General features: G+C 47.3%; 1 protein-coding gene and 1 long non-coding RNA gene across 3 annotated transcripts; both read left to right on the forward strand.

The window, feature by feature from the left end:
- The first annotated feature begins 823 nt into the window (after positions 1-823).
- Positions 824-4,928, forward strand: LOC124703757. 2 transcript variants are annotated; one of them, XR_007003245.1, is made up of 4 exons: positions 824-915; positions 1,479-1,608; positions 1,744-1,840; positions 4,727-4,928. It is a non-coding gene; the product is annotated as an uncharacterized LOC124703757 (long non-coding RNA). The 2 variants fall into 2 exon arrangements; XR_007003244.1 differs by lacking the exon at positions 824-915 and having other exon boundaries at positions 1,240-1,608.
- Positions 4,929-8,208: 3,280 nt separating this feature from the next.
- Positions 8,209-13,651, forward strand: LOC124703758 (methyl-CpG-binding domain-containing protein 11-like). The gene is made up of 3 exons (XM_047235983.1): positions 8,209-8,398; positions 12,087-12,228; positions 12,344-13,651. Exons 1-3 carry the CDS (start codon positions 8,285-8,287, stop codon positions 13,396-13,398), a joined length of 1,311 nt encoding a protein of 436 aa, XP_047091939.1. The 5' UTR covers positions 8,209-8,284; the 3' UTR covers positions 13,399-13,651.
- Positions 13,652-16,581: the final 2,930 nt, after the last annotated feature.

Here is a 16,581-nt window from a genome sequence, read left to right on the forward strand (position 1 = left end):
TTCTCCTTGGCGAATTGGCTGAAGAAGCTAAGTTGAAGAAGACAAGGGCAACTGGTCGGATGGCAACTGAAATGCCACACTAGTTGATTACTTGGTAGGTAGAAACTTCCTAATTAGCTCTTCCATGGAACTGATACCTAGTAAGCGGACTAAGAGCACCCACAGTGTAACGCAAATTTGTCGACTCTAGGAATTGAATCTCATCGGTTTTGGCGGTTAAACCCCTGTTCCCGACTGTTATTAGTTTGGCATCAGACAGAATCAACGAGCGCTTGTGAAACATACACGAAATTACGACTCTAGCAGCTTGGTGTATTTTCAAATACACTTGGAAAAATTTGACACATAGTGACTACATGGTCACCATCCCACCCCGGTTTTGCCGAAGTGTTGACACTTGGAAAATAAGTTTGCCACGACACTTTTATGAGTGCAACTTACATTGGCAAAGTGGCAAACTCTGTACCCTCAGCGCATGTCTCTTATTTGTGTCGAGTGGCAAGACTCACCACGAGTGTATTTCGTTGCACTCGACAGAGAGGAACTTTCTCGACTATCCGAAGAAAATAAACGTTTGGCCATTAGGGTTTGTAGAGTGTGGTATTCAACAAAAGGTTTGCTAAGTGTATACCGACCTTTGCTGAGTGTCCACTCAACTCAAAAAGCACATCGAGTGTGGATGTGGTAGTTTTTCCATGTTTCGTGAAGAGAGATTTTCAAGATTCATATATATATATATATATCTGTAACATGAGTGATAGCAAGAAATTGCAATATCCAACTCGTAGACCAGAATGTGATAGAAATGGTAGAACAGATGGACAGAAAAGCTGTGTACTGACTCCCATCTCCAACAAAAAGAGTTATTGTGTTAATCGGAAAGAAACTCTAAAACTTACAATTTCTCTTGAACAGGTATTTCACCTCTCAGAGTATTCTATGAATCTATTAACACAAGAAGCGGCAGCTTCAAACAAAAGAATAGAAAATTAGGTGTTCAATATATATACAAAAGAGCTCTGGTTTTCTAACTCCTACGTAGTAAACAAAAAAGGACATATTCTGATAGTGTTATTAGTGGTAAAGGAATAGAGTTAGATTCTTCAATTGTCTGTCCATTAGTTTCTTCATACTACAGTTTGGAAGAGTTTGGAGGAGCCTTCTAATGACTGCTAGAGTTCTTTCCTTTTTAGTTAGGTAATTCTTTGTCTTGAATGAAAAATTTCTTATTTTTTTAATGTTATATCTCAAATCTCACAAGTACTATCTTCTGACATGTTAAGTCGTGCTGATTATATTTTCCCTGTCTGAAGTAGACCTCTTGAACATGTCAACCTAGGCATCTGCTGTGATTTTCACTAGCTTTGATTGAGTACATATTGCAGTCTGTTTGTTTTGAAGTAGGTGTATTGTGATTAAAATAGGGAATACCATGTATTTTTACAACAATTTTTTTATCTAAACAATTATATATGCAGCATTACAAATATATCCAGAAAGGTATTATAGCATTCGACCAGGAGACCAAGATGCAAAGTGTCAAGAAGCAGTGTAATATAAAAAGCTCATCATTTGTCTGAGCTAGCACTTACTGAGAAGATATTCGTGGTATGTATTTTCCATGCACATACACGCAGTACGTTTGTAGTTCTTTATTAGTTCGATTTTTAGAGTAAGCTTCATGTAAATAAAATGAGTTTCAGCAGAACACGCGATATTAATTCTGAACTTTTATCCTTGCAGCAAACACCAAAATCTGACATCCAGCAACAGGTAAGGGAGCCTGAAAGAGAGAAGAAATGAAGTATTCAAAGTAATGAAGCAGACAGTCTGCATCGAGGTATATATTTTGTCAGTAGTTCCATCGAAAATACCATGCAAAAATGTTATCCTTCTACCTACTGATTTAGCAAGTTTGAACACTATCAATGTGCCGTAATGTCAATCCCTCCGGTATACATGTAATGCCATGATTTTCTTATCCACCCACCTACTGATGTAAAAAGCCAGTACACTACCAATGAACCCTGACATCAAGATATAATCTTTTTTTTAGTCACAACCTCTGAAACCTACTCATTCTGGTCCATATGCTCCCAAAATCCATTGCTTCAGTTGCTTTACATCCATTTGTCCCTTTTTTAAATAAATCATTTAGAGCATCTCCAGTCGCGTCCCCCAAACCGTCCCCCAAAGCGATTTGGGGCGCGCCGGACAAAAAAAGCGTTCCAGCCGCGTCCCCCAAAGCCCATTTTTATCCGGCGCGCCCCGATACGGTGTCCGGCGCCCGAGCCCGTCCCCGTCCCACAGGGGACGCTCCGGGGACGCCGGACACAACGAAAAGCGAGGCCAACCGACGCGGGCCCGACCCGTCAGCGGCACAGGGAAAATTCGTCTCACACTCCCGCCAAATCCCGCCGCTCCCGCCAAATCGCGCCTATACCGCCGCGCACAGGCCTCCCAAAACATATCCTGCCGCCGATTCATTTCTCCTATCCCGCCGATTTCTTTCTCCCTCCCGCCGTGCACCCGCCGCCGCTACCCTCTCCCCATTCCATGGCGCCGCCGACAGCCCCCAAAAAGATGGCGAAGAAAGCGGCCAAGAAGCCGCCGGACAATGCGACGATAGGGGCGAAAGCGCCGTTCGCGAAGCCGCGGAAGGCGCCGGCTGCGAAGAAGAAGCCTGAAGGAATGACCGAAGATGAATGGCAGCAAGATTGCCTGCGCCGGAAGCTATCGACGGCGGAGCGGAAAGGACGGAGGGCGGCGGAGCTGGAGAAGAAGGCTCTGGCGGCGCGCCAGCACCAGCACATAATCGCCGGGTGTATCGCCGCCACCAACGCGAGCCCATATAGTACGAACGTGCCGATGTACGTTCCGGGAGTCTTCTCTTCGTCGCAAGCCGCCTTCTACAACGACGGCCCCTCCGCCACTCCCGGGTGCGTGACGCCTAACTTATCGCCGCACTACCAGGATGCGCTGCCGCACGGCGGCTTCAACCCCAACAACCTCTACTCCCCGGCGTACGAGCAACGCGATCCAGGACCCGGTCCGGACGGCGGCCCTTTCACCGGCCGCAGGGGTCCGCTCGAATACGACGGCGCCGGTGCCGAGGAGGACGACGGGGGTTGAGGAGGAGGACGACGAGGAAGAGGACGGGGTGGAGGACGACGAGGAGGACGACGATGAGGACGAAGAGGGCGGCGAGGAAGAGGACGACGAGGTTGCCGGTGACGATGATCTCGTGGAGGTAGACGCGGACGGCGTGAGGACGAAGAAGAAGAAGAAGAAGAAGGCGTCGGGCACACGAGGCCCGAAGTGGACGCCTCTGGAAGATCAATGTCTGTGCGAGTCGTGGGCGACGGTGAGCCATGACTCCATCATCGGCGCCAACCAAAAAGGCGGGAAGTATTGGGCGAGGATCAAGGCCGAGTTCGATGAGCGCAAGCTCATCAACAACGACTACCGGAAAGTGACAATGAAGAGGAGCCAGAAGGCAATGTCGACGCGATGGGCCATCATCCGGGCGTCGGTGAACTCCTTCCATGGGTACCATCACGACTTAGAGACCGGAGGCGACGAGCGGCGCCGACGTCGCCCAACTGGTACGACTCTTTCTTCCATAATCCGTAGCGCCTACATTGTGTTCGATGAAATGACTCTGCTTCCTTTGGTTAGTTTGATAGGGCCATGGATATGTACTCGAGGAACTCGGATGGGCATAAGCCGTTCGCGCTGATGCATTGCTATAGGAAGCTCAAAGGGAACGAGAAATGGCGGCTGACGCGCTTGTCGCTGTCCAAGGGGAAGGACGCCATTGATCTGGACGCGCCGCCGACAACGTCGGCGGGGCGTCCCTATCGGCAACAAGGCTGCCAAGGCCGCCTTGGCCGACGCTGCGTCGTCTGAGAAGACGCAGGCGTCGATCACGAAATGCCTCGCCGACGTGTCCTCGACCTTTATCTCCCGCGACAAGAAGGCCGACCAAAGGTGGGCCGAGCTGCTCAAGAGGCAAGAGGAGAAGCTGGAGCTCAAGAAACGCAGGGACGACATGTCCCTGCTGAGAACGTCGACAGAGGGAATGTCTCCCCGGACGCGAGCGGCGCACAACTTCTTCAAAGGCCGGATCCTCGACGACATCGAAGCCAAAATGGCGGCGGCGGACGCGGCGGCCCCGGCAGCGGCATCGGCATCGGCGGCAGCGGCAGCGCAGCAAGAGCAGGCTGACGCGTCTTCTACTGCTACACCTGCGTCGGCCTCCGCGTCGGCGACGGAGCGGACGCACCATGCACGGGAACGGGCGGATCGCGACGAGGTCGTCGTGCTCGACGGGCCTGCGTCGACTCGGGACACGACGCCGTCGACCAACCCCTTCTTCTAATTTGCATGCACCACCGGTCCGTAATATGATCGCGCGCCCAGTACTTTGATCGATCGCCGCTACTCCGATCGCGACGAACCGGCGGGAACGATCTCTTTTGAATGCATCAATTTGAATTTCTGATTGGGGGTGGCGTTTGGGGGACGCGGCTGGGGAGCGACGTCCCCCAAACGCGGCACGAACAAAACACGTCCCCCAAACGCTCGATCCGGCGCGGTTTGGGGGACGGTTTGGGGGACGCGACTGGAGATGCTCTTATATTCCTTATTAAAGAATCATCAAGAACAGTGATTATGTGGATTGGTTGTAACTGATTTTGTTCACTCATTTTATCCTATGCTACAGGCTGAATGTCTACCGAAAGAGGAATTACAGGGACTGTTCCAGTTCCTAGAGTGCTTTGTTAGAGACAAGGAGAAGGATCCCTTACAGAGGGAGAGGCATGTGACACGGCTCCGCAAAGAGACATAATTGACATGTAATACGCCAAGGAAAGCATCGAAATAAAGAGATAACACAGAAACATTGTATCTAATTAGGCCATCTATTGAGGAATATACATACATGTTTTCAGTACTGAAACTCACTTTGTCGATTTTGTGATGTATCAAAATTGATGTTGGCGAACATGGTACTTTGCTACAGGATCTCATTGCACCTAAGGTGGTTTTCTATTCAGGGATTGCACCTGAGGTGGTTTATAAATGTATTATATGTTATCTATTCTATTCGTAACTCAAAACTGTTTCTTGCAGTATGCTATTTATAACCGAGTGACTGCATTATAACTACTCGCCGCATCATTTTTTTTTCCAACAAAGATGGAAAGAAACCTTTGTTCAGCCGTATCATCCTTTTCCAACAAAGATGGAAAGAAACCTTTGCTCGGCCGCCGCGAGCTCCCATATATAAAGGGAATAAGTCTTGCGTCGTGACACATTATAGCATGAGGCGGCGGAGAAATTAATTGGAAACACAAAAACAATGATCTTTGACTGTTTGATGTAACAATCCACAGCAATATAGTATAATATGATATACACATAGAAATTTCGCAAGTACACAAAGAAATTCCAGTAGCAAAGCAACACAAAACATCATTCAAATATATACAACCACGGCCACGGGTGCGGCGTGTCGCTGCGCCAAAGCATACTAGTATATCTCAATGATGTTTAAATTGTGTTGCGCACTCACCTCTAGCACTTCTATTTCTTTCTGATTAAACGTACATGGGTGAGAAAAGTTGAAGCAAGAAAGCACTATAGACTATATATATATCATGAAATTTATTATTTAGAGAAAAACATAAGCAACACCAGGATATAAATACCACATGGCGAAAAAACTATTCCATAGAGAATCTAAGATACATGGCTCTAGAGCCTATACAACAAATTCCTCGGTGTGCACCTCCATATGCTTGTAAAATAGGCTTGGGATGCACTCGAGACTTGTACACCACTGGGTCCATCCATCTGGTAAGAAAATGGCAGTGGAATACCTATATGGCTCGTTGGATATTATGTGATTCACAACCCAAAACTTTGTAGCCCAAAGTTTAGGCTATGCTATTTAGACACACACATCCCTGTCCCAATTTTCGATGATGACATGAGTATACTCATGAAGTAATATAACCGTGCTCATCTATCGGTTTATTTTATTTTGTAGGTATCATGTGTGGTTGGCTATTCATGCACGGTCAATAACGCTTGCACTTCAATGGTAGAACTGACAACTCTTCTCCAAGGTGGGCAAGGGTATACTTGTTTATTAGGCTCATGCACTTATCGACGTTGTGGGTCGCCGATAAGCAACATGTGCGCATACCCCCAACAACTAACCGAGTGTAGCCTGTGAATTTTAGCACCACATTGTTGGCTACTTGGTTACTGTAGTTTAGTAATTCGTTGTCTTTCACAACTCATATTACCGAACAATAAGCATAAGAGGTTCCTTTTTTTAATCAAGAAATATCGATATTTCTCTGTCACTGTGTAGTAAAATAGGCCATTGTTAGCCATTTTGTGATTAAATTGTTGTATGTGTCATTGTTTACAGATTTTGTGTGTGTGCCAGTGATCAATTATAAACAAGTTGTTGTTGCTTATCCTGAAAAAACAAATCACGGTTCGTTGAAATAGATGGTCATGCTTCTGTGCATACATGGCCTCGCAAGCCCCGCTCAAACTCCACATTGCAGTGCCAGTCTAGTGATCTTAGTGATGCGCGAACTCTATTGTGCACTCACCTCCATTATTTATAGTTATCTCTCGTTTAAGCGCACATGGGTGAGAAAGTTGAACAAAAAAGGCTATAGGCTTGACATGTCCTTTGTGTCGTGAAATTTATTATTTAGATCAACACATAAACAATATTGGGATATAAATACCACATGGCGCAAAAACCATACCATGAGAAGAATCTAAGATACATGACTCTAGAGTGTATACAACAAGTTTCTAGGTGCGTGCCTCCATGTGTTGATAAAATAGGCTTGGGATGCACTCGGGATTTTTACGCCAACGGTTTCATCCACTCCATTGATCCCTCTTCTTTGTAGGCGTCAGACATGAACGCTTATCGATACACCAGCAAGAAATGACGTGTTTGGATGTTATGCCAACCAACGGTTCTTTAAAGTATGCACGCGTGAAGATACTGCTCAGACTCTGTGAGAAAACCATTGAGCTGAAGCCTCGCTCATGTTATCCTGCTTGGTTTTCTGGTTCACCTTGGCGGATTGGCTGAAGAAGCTAAGTTGAAGAAGACAAGCGCAACTGGTTGGACGTAGGTTGCGAGCAACTCCAATGGCACACTAGTTGGTTACTTGGTTTGTAGAATCTTCATAGTTCGCTCTCCATCGGGACCGATAGCTAGTAACCGGCTAAGAGCACCCAAAGTGCAACACTGATTAGCTGACACTACAAATTGAACCTCATTGGTTTTGGTGGTTAAAACACGACAGTTATTTGGCATCGGACGGAATCCGCGAGCGCTTGTGGAACATACACGAAATTACGACTCTAGCAGCTTGGTGCTTGTGCATGCCCGGAGTTCAATTTTTTAAACGCCCCTCCATTGTGGGTGCTGTAAGAGATTCTTTTTACTAGTATTTGTTAAAAATTATAACATTTTTTTTATTTGTTTTATGAATTTTGTCGCGTTTTTTTGACACGTTTTGTCGTGATTTTAGTTTAAATTAGACAAGATGTTGGTAGATGATCGTTCCGAAAATTAAAAGTCTCAGTTGTGTGTGTGCATACGTGCTCTGGCCAGGCTCGCTCGAACTCGTGGAGCTGCACGTGGCAGCGCCAGTCTAGGATAGGATTGCACATTCGCACCAACCTCAGGTCCAGAACTAGACCAACCTGCCACGTGCCCAACGCTGGCCGTCCTCACGCACCGCGCAGCAAAGTCACACAGCTACTAGCACGTCTCACTGACAGTGGTGCCCCACGAACCTGCGTCCCCACATGACATGGACGTGACCGTTCTGCCACTTTCCTCTGTGTGCGCGCACCGCAGACTAGAATCGTCCAGAGAGAGCAGCAGCAGCGCGGTCTCCCTTTGCTCGCTCGGGTCGGCCGCGCCTGCGTGCACCCGGTCCATGGTCCGTCCACACATCCCCAAAGCGGCCACCCTTTGCACCGGTCCATGGACCGCGCGCAGGCCAACCTCCGTCCCGCTCACGCCGTCCGCGTGGCCGCGCCTCGCCCCCGTCACGCGCACGCGAGGCCACGAGTCAGAACACCGTTATCTCCACCGTCTCCCCGCTCCCCACCCCCAAATCGTAACCAGAAAACACAAATCCAGCTCTCCTCCCGGATCTACCACGATTCTGCGACAGCGAGAGCGGGAACCCCAAACTCGAAACCCCACCCCGCGACGGCGACGGAGATGGCCACCACCGGCGGCGACCACGTGACGGCGGCGGCCGCGGGCGAGGAGACGCCGCTGCGCAAGGCGGACCAGGCCACCGAGCTCTCGGCGCCCGACGGATGGACCAAGAAGGTCCGCGCGATTTCCCCGCTTGCTTCCATCCAGCTTTACCTACCTGCCTAGATCGGAATTTCCGCGGTCGCCTGAGCTCGTGTCCCAGCTCGAGGGGTCCTGGCTCGATTTGACTTGGGGGGATTTTGTCTCCTCGTCCGGGGTCGCGTTTCTAGGGTTTCGGGGGTAAATCTGGCCCGCGCTGTTCGAGGGTTCCGCCTGTTGACTTTTCGTTTCGCTCAGGTCTAGGGTCCTTGCGGGCCGGGTTGCGGCCACCTGAGCTTAGTTAGCGTTCCTACTCCCTGGCATGCGCGTACTGGTGTTGCGGGGGATTTCGTGTGTTCCAGATCTGTTCAGCTTAGTGCTGGCCGTGGGGCTTCGGTGTCAACTAACCCAGTCCAGGATGTATGCTACTTTGCTTTGTGCGACTAAACCGTGGTGTATGACAGTTTGGTTGTGTGATTGTTTGCTTATAGGCAGTTCGTTTAGGGTTCTTCATACGTATTGGTAAATTTTAGGGGTCCGAGCTTGCTATAGCTATGTTCACGTTAACTTGTACTCTTCCAGTGCGTGGTGAAGAGCTCAATTCGAGCAAACGTTCAGCATTACACCTTGTGTATGCATCTCAGATGAAGTTTTATCAGGTTTGTGTTCAGGGCCCAACACATGCGAGTTGGACTCAAGCTGTTGGGGAGCCTGTATTGTGATGTTTGAGCTTTTTGAACCAGAATCATACACACGTTTGTTTTTGAAAAGGCTAACAGCAGATTATAGCGGTTCACTGGTTATAATTTTATGAAGTATCCTGCCACTGAGACATCAGTGTGAATTGAGTCTGCTGAAGCCTCCTGGAACCAGTCACTAATAGAAAACAAATAGTTTCCAAATTTGTTTTGCCAAGTCGGACATCCGAACCCATGTTGGATTACGACACACGTGTCTGTAGTGTGAATCCTGCTAAAATTTCTCTAGTGTGAATCCTGGTAACCAACCAGTTGCAACCATTTAATCCTGGTCCAGTTTGTGCTGTTGCTGGTTTGTGGCTTCATCTTATTTGTCCTAGTGCAGGTCTCATGACCTCAGTTTATATACTATGTATGAGTTTGTACATTTGTTAGTAACGTATGGGTCATGGGTTGTGTTGGGTAGTTATATTAAGATGCTATTTCTGGAGGCTGATTAATACAAGCTAGAGGGGGCTGTTCATATTATGAAACTGTGTTAACATTATGCAAACTGTGCCATTTGTTGCTTTCGATGGTAATATGCAAGATATTGCCTAAGTTTATTTAGTGTACTATTATGACAAGACGGTATATGGTCACAGACACTGGTACTTTCAACTATAACCCCTTCTCTTTGTTAGATACACGAACTTATGATGTGCCATATTATGCCAGGGCTACAAGAAGAGCTAACTGCATGCTTAGTCCATCAGGGGTGCTACTATGTGTATCTTGGAATTGAACTTTTTTCCAACTGAAAGCTTCTTTTCTGAATTATCATTAGATCTTTTCCTGCTGCTTTGAAATTAAGCTGGATTTTAAAACAACTAGGGTCAACTATAAACAACATCGCAACCACGTAATATTATGTTTAATAACTTCTTGTGTTCTATTTTCTTCATTAGATCGTCTGAGGGCAGAAAACTAGCAAGGTCGGGTCAGACATTTTTCCATTCTGATCCATTCTTTTTTTTTGTGACCAACAGTTAGCTTGGACATAATTAGTTGCAGTGCTCTATGCCATATACTTGACATCTTCACCTATTTGTGAATCTGGTTCTGTGTTATCCAGCTAATTTTCCTTCTTTGTGATGCTGTTGAGCAGATTTTTCCTATTTATTAAGTGCAAGTGTGGTTATTAATTGCGAGTGCTCTAAATGGAAATGTCTTTTCTGCTCTTTCTACTTCTCTTCCTAGTTGCAGTGTTCCTGATTTTATGTTTGCTGATTTTACTGATGTTCAGTTAAACCCTTTCTCTTGTAGGTCTACCAAAGAATATCTCATGTTTTTGAACTATATATTCTTTCAATACATTTGTTTTCTCTTCATAATGTTAAGTTGGTGTTTTCCCCCATATTCTCTGATCAGGCCACTCTACCCATTCAACATATTATGTTGATTTACACATGTTCTTTGCTAAATACTAACTAGTTAAGTGATTTATCAATAGAGGTTGCACGGAGATCCTTTGGTCAAATCTATTGTATTCACTAATGTTACATAGCCAGTTTCGCGCTTGGCAAAATTAACAACTTCAAGCTTGGCGGAACTTAGGGTGCATGCATCGTGTGCAATTTTGTAGGTGCTGCTTTGTTAGTAATATTCATGACTCTTGGTTTTTTCGTTTCTTTGATAAATGTTTAGAACCACAGTCAGCAATTTTGTAGGGCTACTGTTGTGCTGACATAATTTATTGTGATCATTTCCTTGTTTAGAACCACTTTCAGCATGGAGGAGGGTTACTTTTGTCTGCTCATATCCAAAACAAGTTAGCATGGCTTTTGATGCCCATCTATAGTACGTTAGGTTATGAATAAGTATGTTGGTTTTGCGATAACCAGTTCAAACAAATACTGGAAAAGGCCAAGGACGGACCTTTGGGCATCAGATACTGATTGTACTGTCTTAAATGTTAATTGAAATTACTGTTCCATTATTCCTAATGCGGGGGAGGACATTGTTATTAATCTGTATGGAGAGCCTTGTCATTTCAATAGGAATCAGGGTCCTTCATATATCACAATGATGCAAGATCTGATTATGGGATGCCCCCTCCTAACACACAATGACTTCAATGTTTTCTATTAATTATAACTGGCTGAAGCAGTGTTTTATTGGATGTTGTCTCTTTTAACATCTGCTGTCCTGCATTGTGTTTCTTGTTCATATCATTAACTATATTGAGTTATAGCATTAGTGGTGTATTCTGTTGTAGTAGGGCTTTTGCATGGGAGTTAAAGCCATGTAGACCATGCTTTCAGGTGTCGATTTGAATACCATCTTTTTTTTTTTCCTGCTGATCATCTTGAAAGGTGAATAAGATGTGTAGCTGCAGTCTTAATTGGAAAATAGCTTATGTTTATTGGCTTCTCTGGAAAATAGGAGATTGATCCTACAGGCCATTGGGATGTATTTTTTTAGGTGTTTTCTTCTATAGCACTTGGCCTTGTTAGTGTTCAAACTTCACCAAAATCTTCAGCTGTCTAGTGTTTCATATTCTACAGCTGGTCAGGCTAGTCCTCCGGGACATTCTGCATGTTGTGGACTTCTGTTCTTTGAGCATAACTAGTTTTGGTTGCTTCCCTATGAACAAAATATATTATCTTGTTTTGGTTGCTATTCGCTACATTATGTTACTGATGGGCTAGTGAAATGTGCTTACCAAAGTCGATGCTATTCTTGTGTTGAATCTCATTTCTAGGCTGAAGTTACTTTCAGATGAAATTCTGCATTTTTGTCTGACTCAGTGTTTGCCTTTTTGGTGATGATGATAGTCTATCCATGATAAGTATATATTCTCTAGAATGGTTACTTACAAGTACGTTAGTTGTACTCTTGAACGGGTGATTTACCCCAAATATCATTTTTTCCTTTATACTTAAATATTTAAATGGACTATACTGTTTGGCTGCAACTTATATGTTTCTGCAGCATTTTCGGTGATGGTCCCAGTTATAATATTTTCATCTTTTGTGCAACTGCAGGTTAATCCCACTCGACCTGGAAAATTTGAGGTTATTTTTGTTCCACCAACTGGTGAGGAGATCAAGACCAAGAGAGCTTTAACACAATACCTTAAAAAGAACCCTGGAGGCCCTGCAGTTTCAGAGTTCAACTGGGGAACTGGTAGACACCTTGCCTCGTCATATCTTGATAGTCTAGTTATTTCTGTTTCGGTGTAAGTAGGACTGCCAATATAGGATAAATGTTTCTCTGCTCCGTCTAAAAGATTTGTAAGCAGGTGATACTCCGAGACGGTCCTCACGGCTGAGTGAAAAGGTTAAGCCTACCGAGAGCTCGGAAGATGAGAGGCCTGCCAAACGGGGAAGACCATCAAGCTCTAAGAAAGGCAAAACGGGGAAACAGGAGGATGAAGAGGATGAAGATGAGAAGCCTGCCAAGCCCGCCAAACGTGGAAGACCATCAAGCTCTAAGAAAGGCAAAAAGGGGAAACAGGAGGATGCAGAGGATGCACCAGCTGAAAGTGAAGAAGCCAAAGTGACTGATATTGACGTGGAGATGAAAGATGCTGAGAATGCTGAGGAAGAGAAGAAAGAGGGTGACATTTCCCAGGAAGAGAAGAAAGAGTCTGATACTGCTCAAGAAGAGAAGAAAGAGTCTGATACTGCTCAAGAAGAGAAGAAATATGTCCCTATGGTAGATGCTGCAGAGAAGACTGAAGAAGCTGAAGTCAAGACTGATGTCTCCGAGCTTCCTAAGGCCGCAGATGCTGCAGAGAAGATGGACGAACCCGAAGTCAATACAGAAGTCCCGGAGCTTCCTAAGGGTGCAGATGCTGCAGGGGAGACAGTGGCTGCCGAAGTCAATACAGAAGTTTCGGAGCTTCCTGAGGTTGCAGATGCTGCAGGAAAGACAGACGAAGCCGAAATCGATATAGAATTCTCGGAGCTTCCATTAGGTGCAGATGCTGTAGAGAAGACTGAAGAAGTCTCGGTGCTTCCTAGTGATGTGTCTGCCCCTGTAGCAGAGAACAAGGGAGATGGAAAGCCAGCTGAGTCTGAAGTAGCAGCTCCCGTGGAGGGTGAGAAAACAGAGAACGGTCCGGCCATGGAATCTACAGGGCAGCCTGCGGTGGAGAAGAAAGAAGAGGCTGATAGCACTATCAACCCTGTTACGCCCCCTCCAGTAGAGGTAAACACAGACGCTCCAGCAGCAGAGGCAGCAAAAGAGGCAGATAACTCAGCGGCTCAAAAGGATGACCAGACGAACGGTGTCAGCGTGGACAACAACGGGCAGATCCAGCTAGGTGGCTCGCCAACCGTGAAGTGCACCTGAGAGCCAGTTTGATGAGACTTGCCTCTGTATGGTTAGGACGAAATCTTGCATTTGCTTTGAGAACTGTAATCGTGTTTAAACTGACCGCGCCCCATAATTTAGGTTCCTCCGCATATACTTTACTGCATCTGTTGTCTTAAGCCCTGTATGGGGCAGTAGGCTGGCCCTACGCCGCCTCGGCCATTACTAGCATTTGTAACTTGTTAGAGCGCACATTAATCTCAGGAGGATATTTATTTACATAATACTCTTCTATCTATTGTTGTAACCTGACAATGTGTGGTATGTTGCTATGCATAAATAAGCTTTGTGGTGGCAGCTCAGTTCCATCTCACAGTGGGGCGACTGGCACCTCTGCCTTACGGGTTGAGCAGATGGGTTGCCGTGCTTAGATAGTTTTCTGGGGAACATTGCTTATACATCACTGTAAAGGTGTTCAGTTTATCTCTTATTCACATGTTTATCGAGGCCTTGGAATTGTTTTGCTAAGAGCATCTCCAATAGATTCCACATGTTTATGGCACCTTTGAATTGTTTTGTTAAGAGCATCCAATAGATATTGCAATATAAGTGTAGTGAGCATGAAACCATAGTTCCAGCATCTCTTCTTGCCGCTGTACCAGGCCTTGCCGAGGTCCTTTGAGCATTCTAGAAGCTCCACCACCTCTCTACAAGGTAGCTCAGGATTGAGCCAATCGACGTCGCCTCTTTGAAGTTTGATCGCCATCGATTCGGTGGCGTCTTGTCTTCTCTGCTCGACATAGGCTTTCGAAAACTGACTAGAGCCGGGCTGGAAGGATGAAAATACAGGAAGTGAGGAAGTTTTATCCAGCCGGCACCCGGCAGCCGGCTGAACTGAAAGAGGTCTCGGCCACACTTGGGCTTTGATTTTGTGCTAGATTGAAAGGTATTCCATTACACCTTCAAATTAAGAATAAGATGTAGACGTAGAGATGGAGTACATTTTTACTGAATTTTCTGAATACAGAGTACATTTTTTCTGAATTTTCCCGAGTTACGCAATAAGCTGTCAAATGGTTACCTTAATGACTGGATGGTGCGAGCGAGGGATATTTAACAACCTTGATCTTGTTAAAATTAAGCGGTATTTTCCACACAAAAAGGAGCTTTGCCATTGTTTAGGGCATTGAGACGAAATTAAAGCTTTGTCATGGTATATGTGGTAATTTTCCGCTAAAATATGTTGCTATTACCATCATACTAAGTGATTATGCTTTACGAGCATATAAAATATTAATGCTCCTTTCTAACTTTAATTTTTTCATCAATTTTTTTATTGCTTTGGAGTTCGAGTGTTTGATTGCACACGAAAACCAAGGAAATAGTAGAAAGAGGTTGGCGTGAAGGAAAATTGTCTTACAAAACATAGTGCAAATGAATCCTTTGTAGAAATTTCAAAGGATTGCAATTCTATGAATCTAACGTATTTTATAGAAATAAGTCATATGGTTCCAATTCGTATAAAAATTCCACACAATTCTTTTTAATCAAACCAGCCCTTACAGAAGTGCATTATTAGGGCATCTCCAGCGGCGCGACGCAAACGGACGCTGAGCGACCGTTTGCGTCCGCTTTGACCGAAAATACGTCTAGCAACCTCTCCAGCGGCGCGACGCAAAGTGATCGGGCCGTCCGCGGAGACACAAATCTGGCCCAAATATGCGCCAGGTTTGCGTCTCTGCGGACGCGGAAAATGTCCGCTCGCGTCTCCACCGGGCCCGCCTGGCAGCGAGTCTGCACCGAGGGTACCGCTTCGGCGGTCAGCGCTTCCGCGTCTGCGCCGCAGCCTTCGCCATCAATGGCGCGGCTGCCTGTTCTGCGCGCGCACTGGCGGGCGGCGGCTGGGCTTCTGCGCCGCCTTCAATGGCATCGTATCCCGCGCGCGGCCGCCCTTAAAAGTCCACCGGCTGCGTCGCTCCTTCGCCACACCACACCTCCACTCGCACCACCACCGCCGCATCGCCATGGGGAAGAAAAACGACTTCGAGGCCTCCGGCAGCGGCACCAAGAAGATCCTGCTCCCCGTCACGGTGGGGAGGCTCATGCACGGCAAATGGATGCCGTGCGACGACGCCTGGTCCGGCGTGCGCTGCCGGCGGCCGGCGGCTCAGCTGCCGCCGGGTGCCCATCCCTCCGATACCTGCGCGTGAGCCTGATCGCACCGCGGAGATCCGGCGCAGGAGGCAGTATCTGCTGGCGGACCTCCGCGCCGATCCGGCGTACGCCATCGACTCGGAGCTTTGGCGTACGTACCTGTCCACGGAGACGGACAGGAGACGAAGGGCAGGCTTCATGGGCGACAGGGATTATCCCTTCGGCCCTGCACCGCCGGCTCGTCGTCAGCAGGCGCCGACGCGACGTCAGCAGACGCAGCACAACGACGACGACGACGAAGCCTACGCCGCGTACGACGACGACGACTACGTCGAGGCGCTCGCGTACCATAGCGAGGAGGTGAAGGACGACAGCGACGACTACGTGCTGTCGTCTTCCACGAATGGAAGCAGGCCATGGCGGAGGGCCGGAACTTCGACTTCCCGGAGAACATGACGGACGACGAGATGGCGAAGGTCTCCAAGTACGACGCGCTTGTGCAGCCGCCGCTGCCCCGCTACGCCACCGCCGTCCTGCCGCCGGACCTGTCGGCGGATGAAGCACTTCGACAGGCGCTCCTGGAGTCGGCGGCGCCTCCTCCACCGCCGCCACAGCCTTATGTCTGGGCGCCTCAACCGCCGCCACAGCCGCAGCCCTGGGCGCCTCCACCGCCGCCACAGCCGCAGCCTCCTCAACCTCGAGCACCGGCGGCGCGCCCGGCGTACGCTCCCCCGGATGGCTACTGGCCGTGGGTCATACCAGAGCTCATCGTGCTCGACAGCGACGAGGAGCAGCACATTGACGATGAGCAGCAGTAGGTGTTTAGGTTTTTTTTTTATGTTTTAAGTATGTAAATTATGTTTCATGTTTAAAAAAAAATGATTTGTCCTAAAAAAATGCGTCGTGCCGCTGGAGCCACCCCGACACAAACAGACGCGCGGTCGATTTCGATCAAAAAAGCCGACGCAAACGGACGCGCGGGGACGCTAGAGATGCCCTTACCTCGCAGAAAATCGTCACGTTGGTTCATCAGCATTTCCGTGGTTTTTGTCTTGCTTGACCCTCAAG

This window comes from Lolium rigidum, chromosome 3 (genome assembly GCF_022539505.1).
Source record: "Lolium rigidum isolate FL_2022 chromosome 3, APGP_CSIRO_Lrig_0.1, whole genome shotgun sequence".
Classification (NCBI taxonomy): Eukaryota; Viridiplantae; Streptophyta; class Magnoliopsida; order Poales; family Poaceae; genus Lolium; species Lolium rigidum.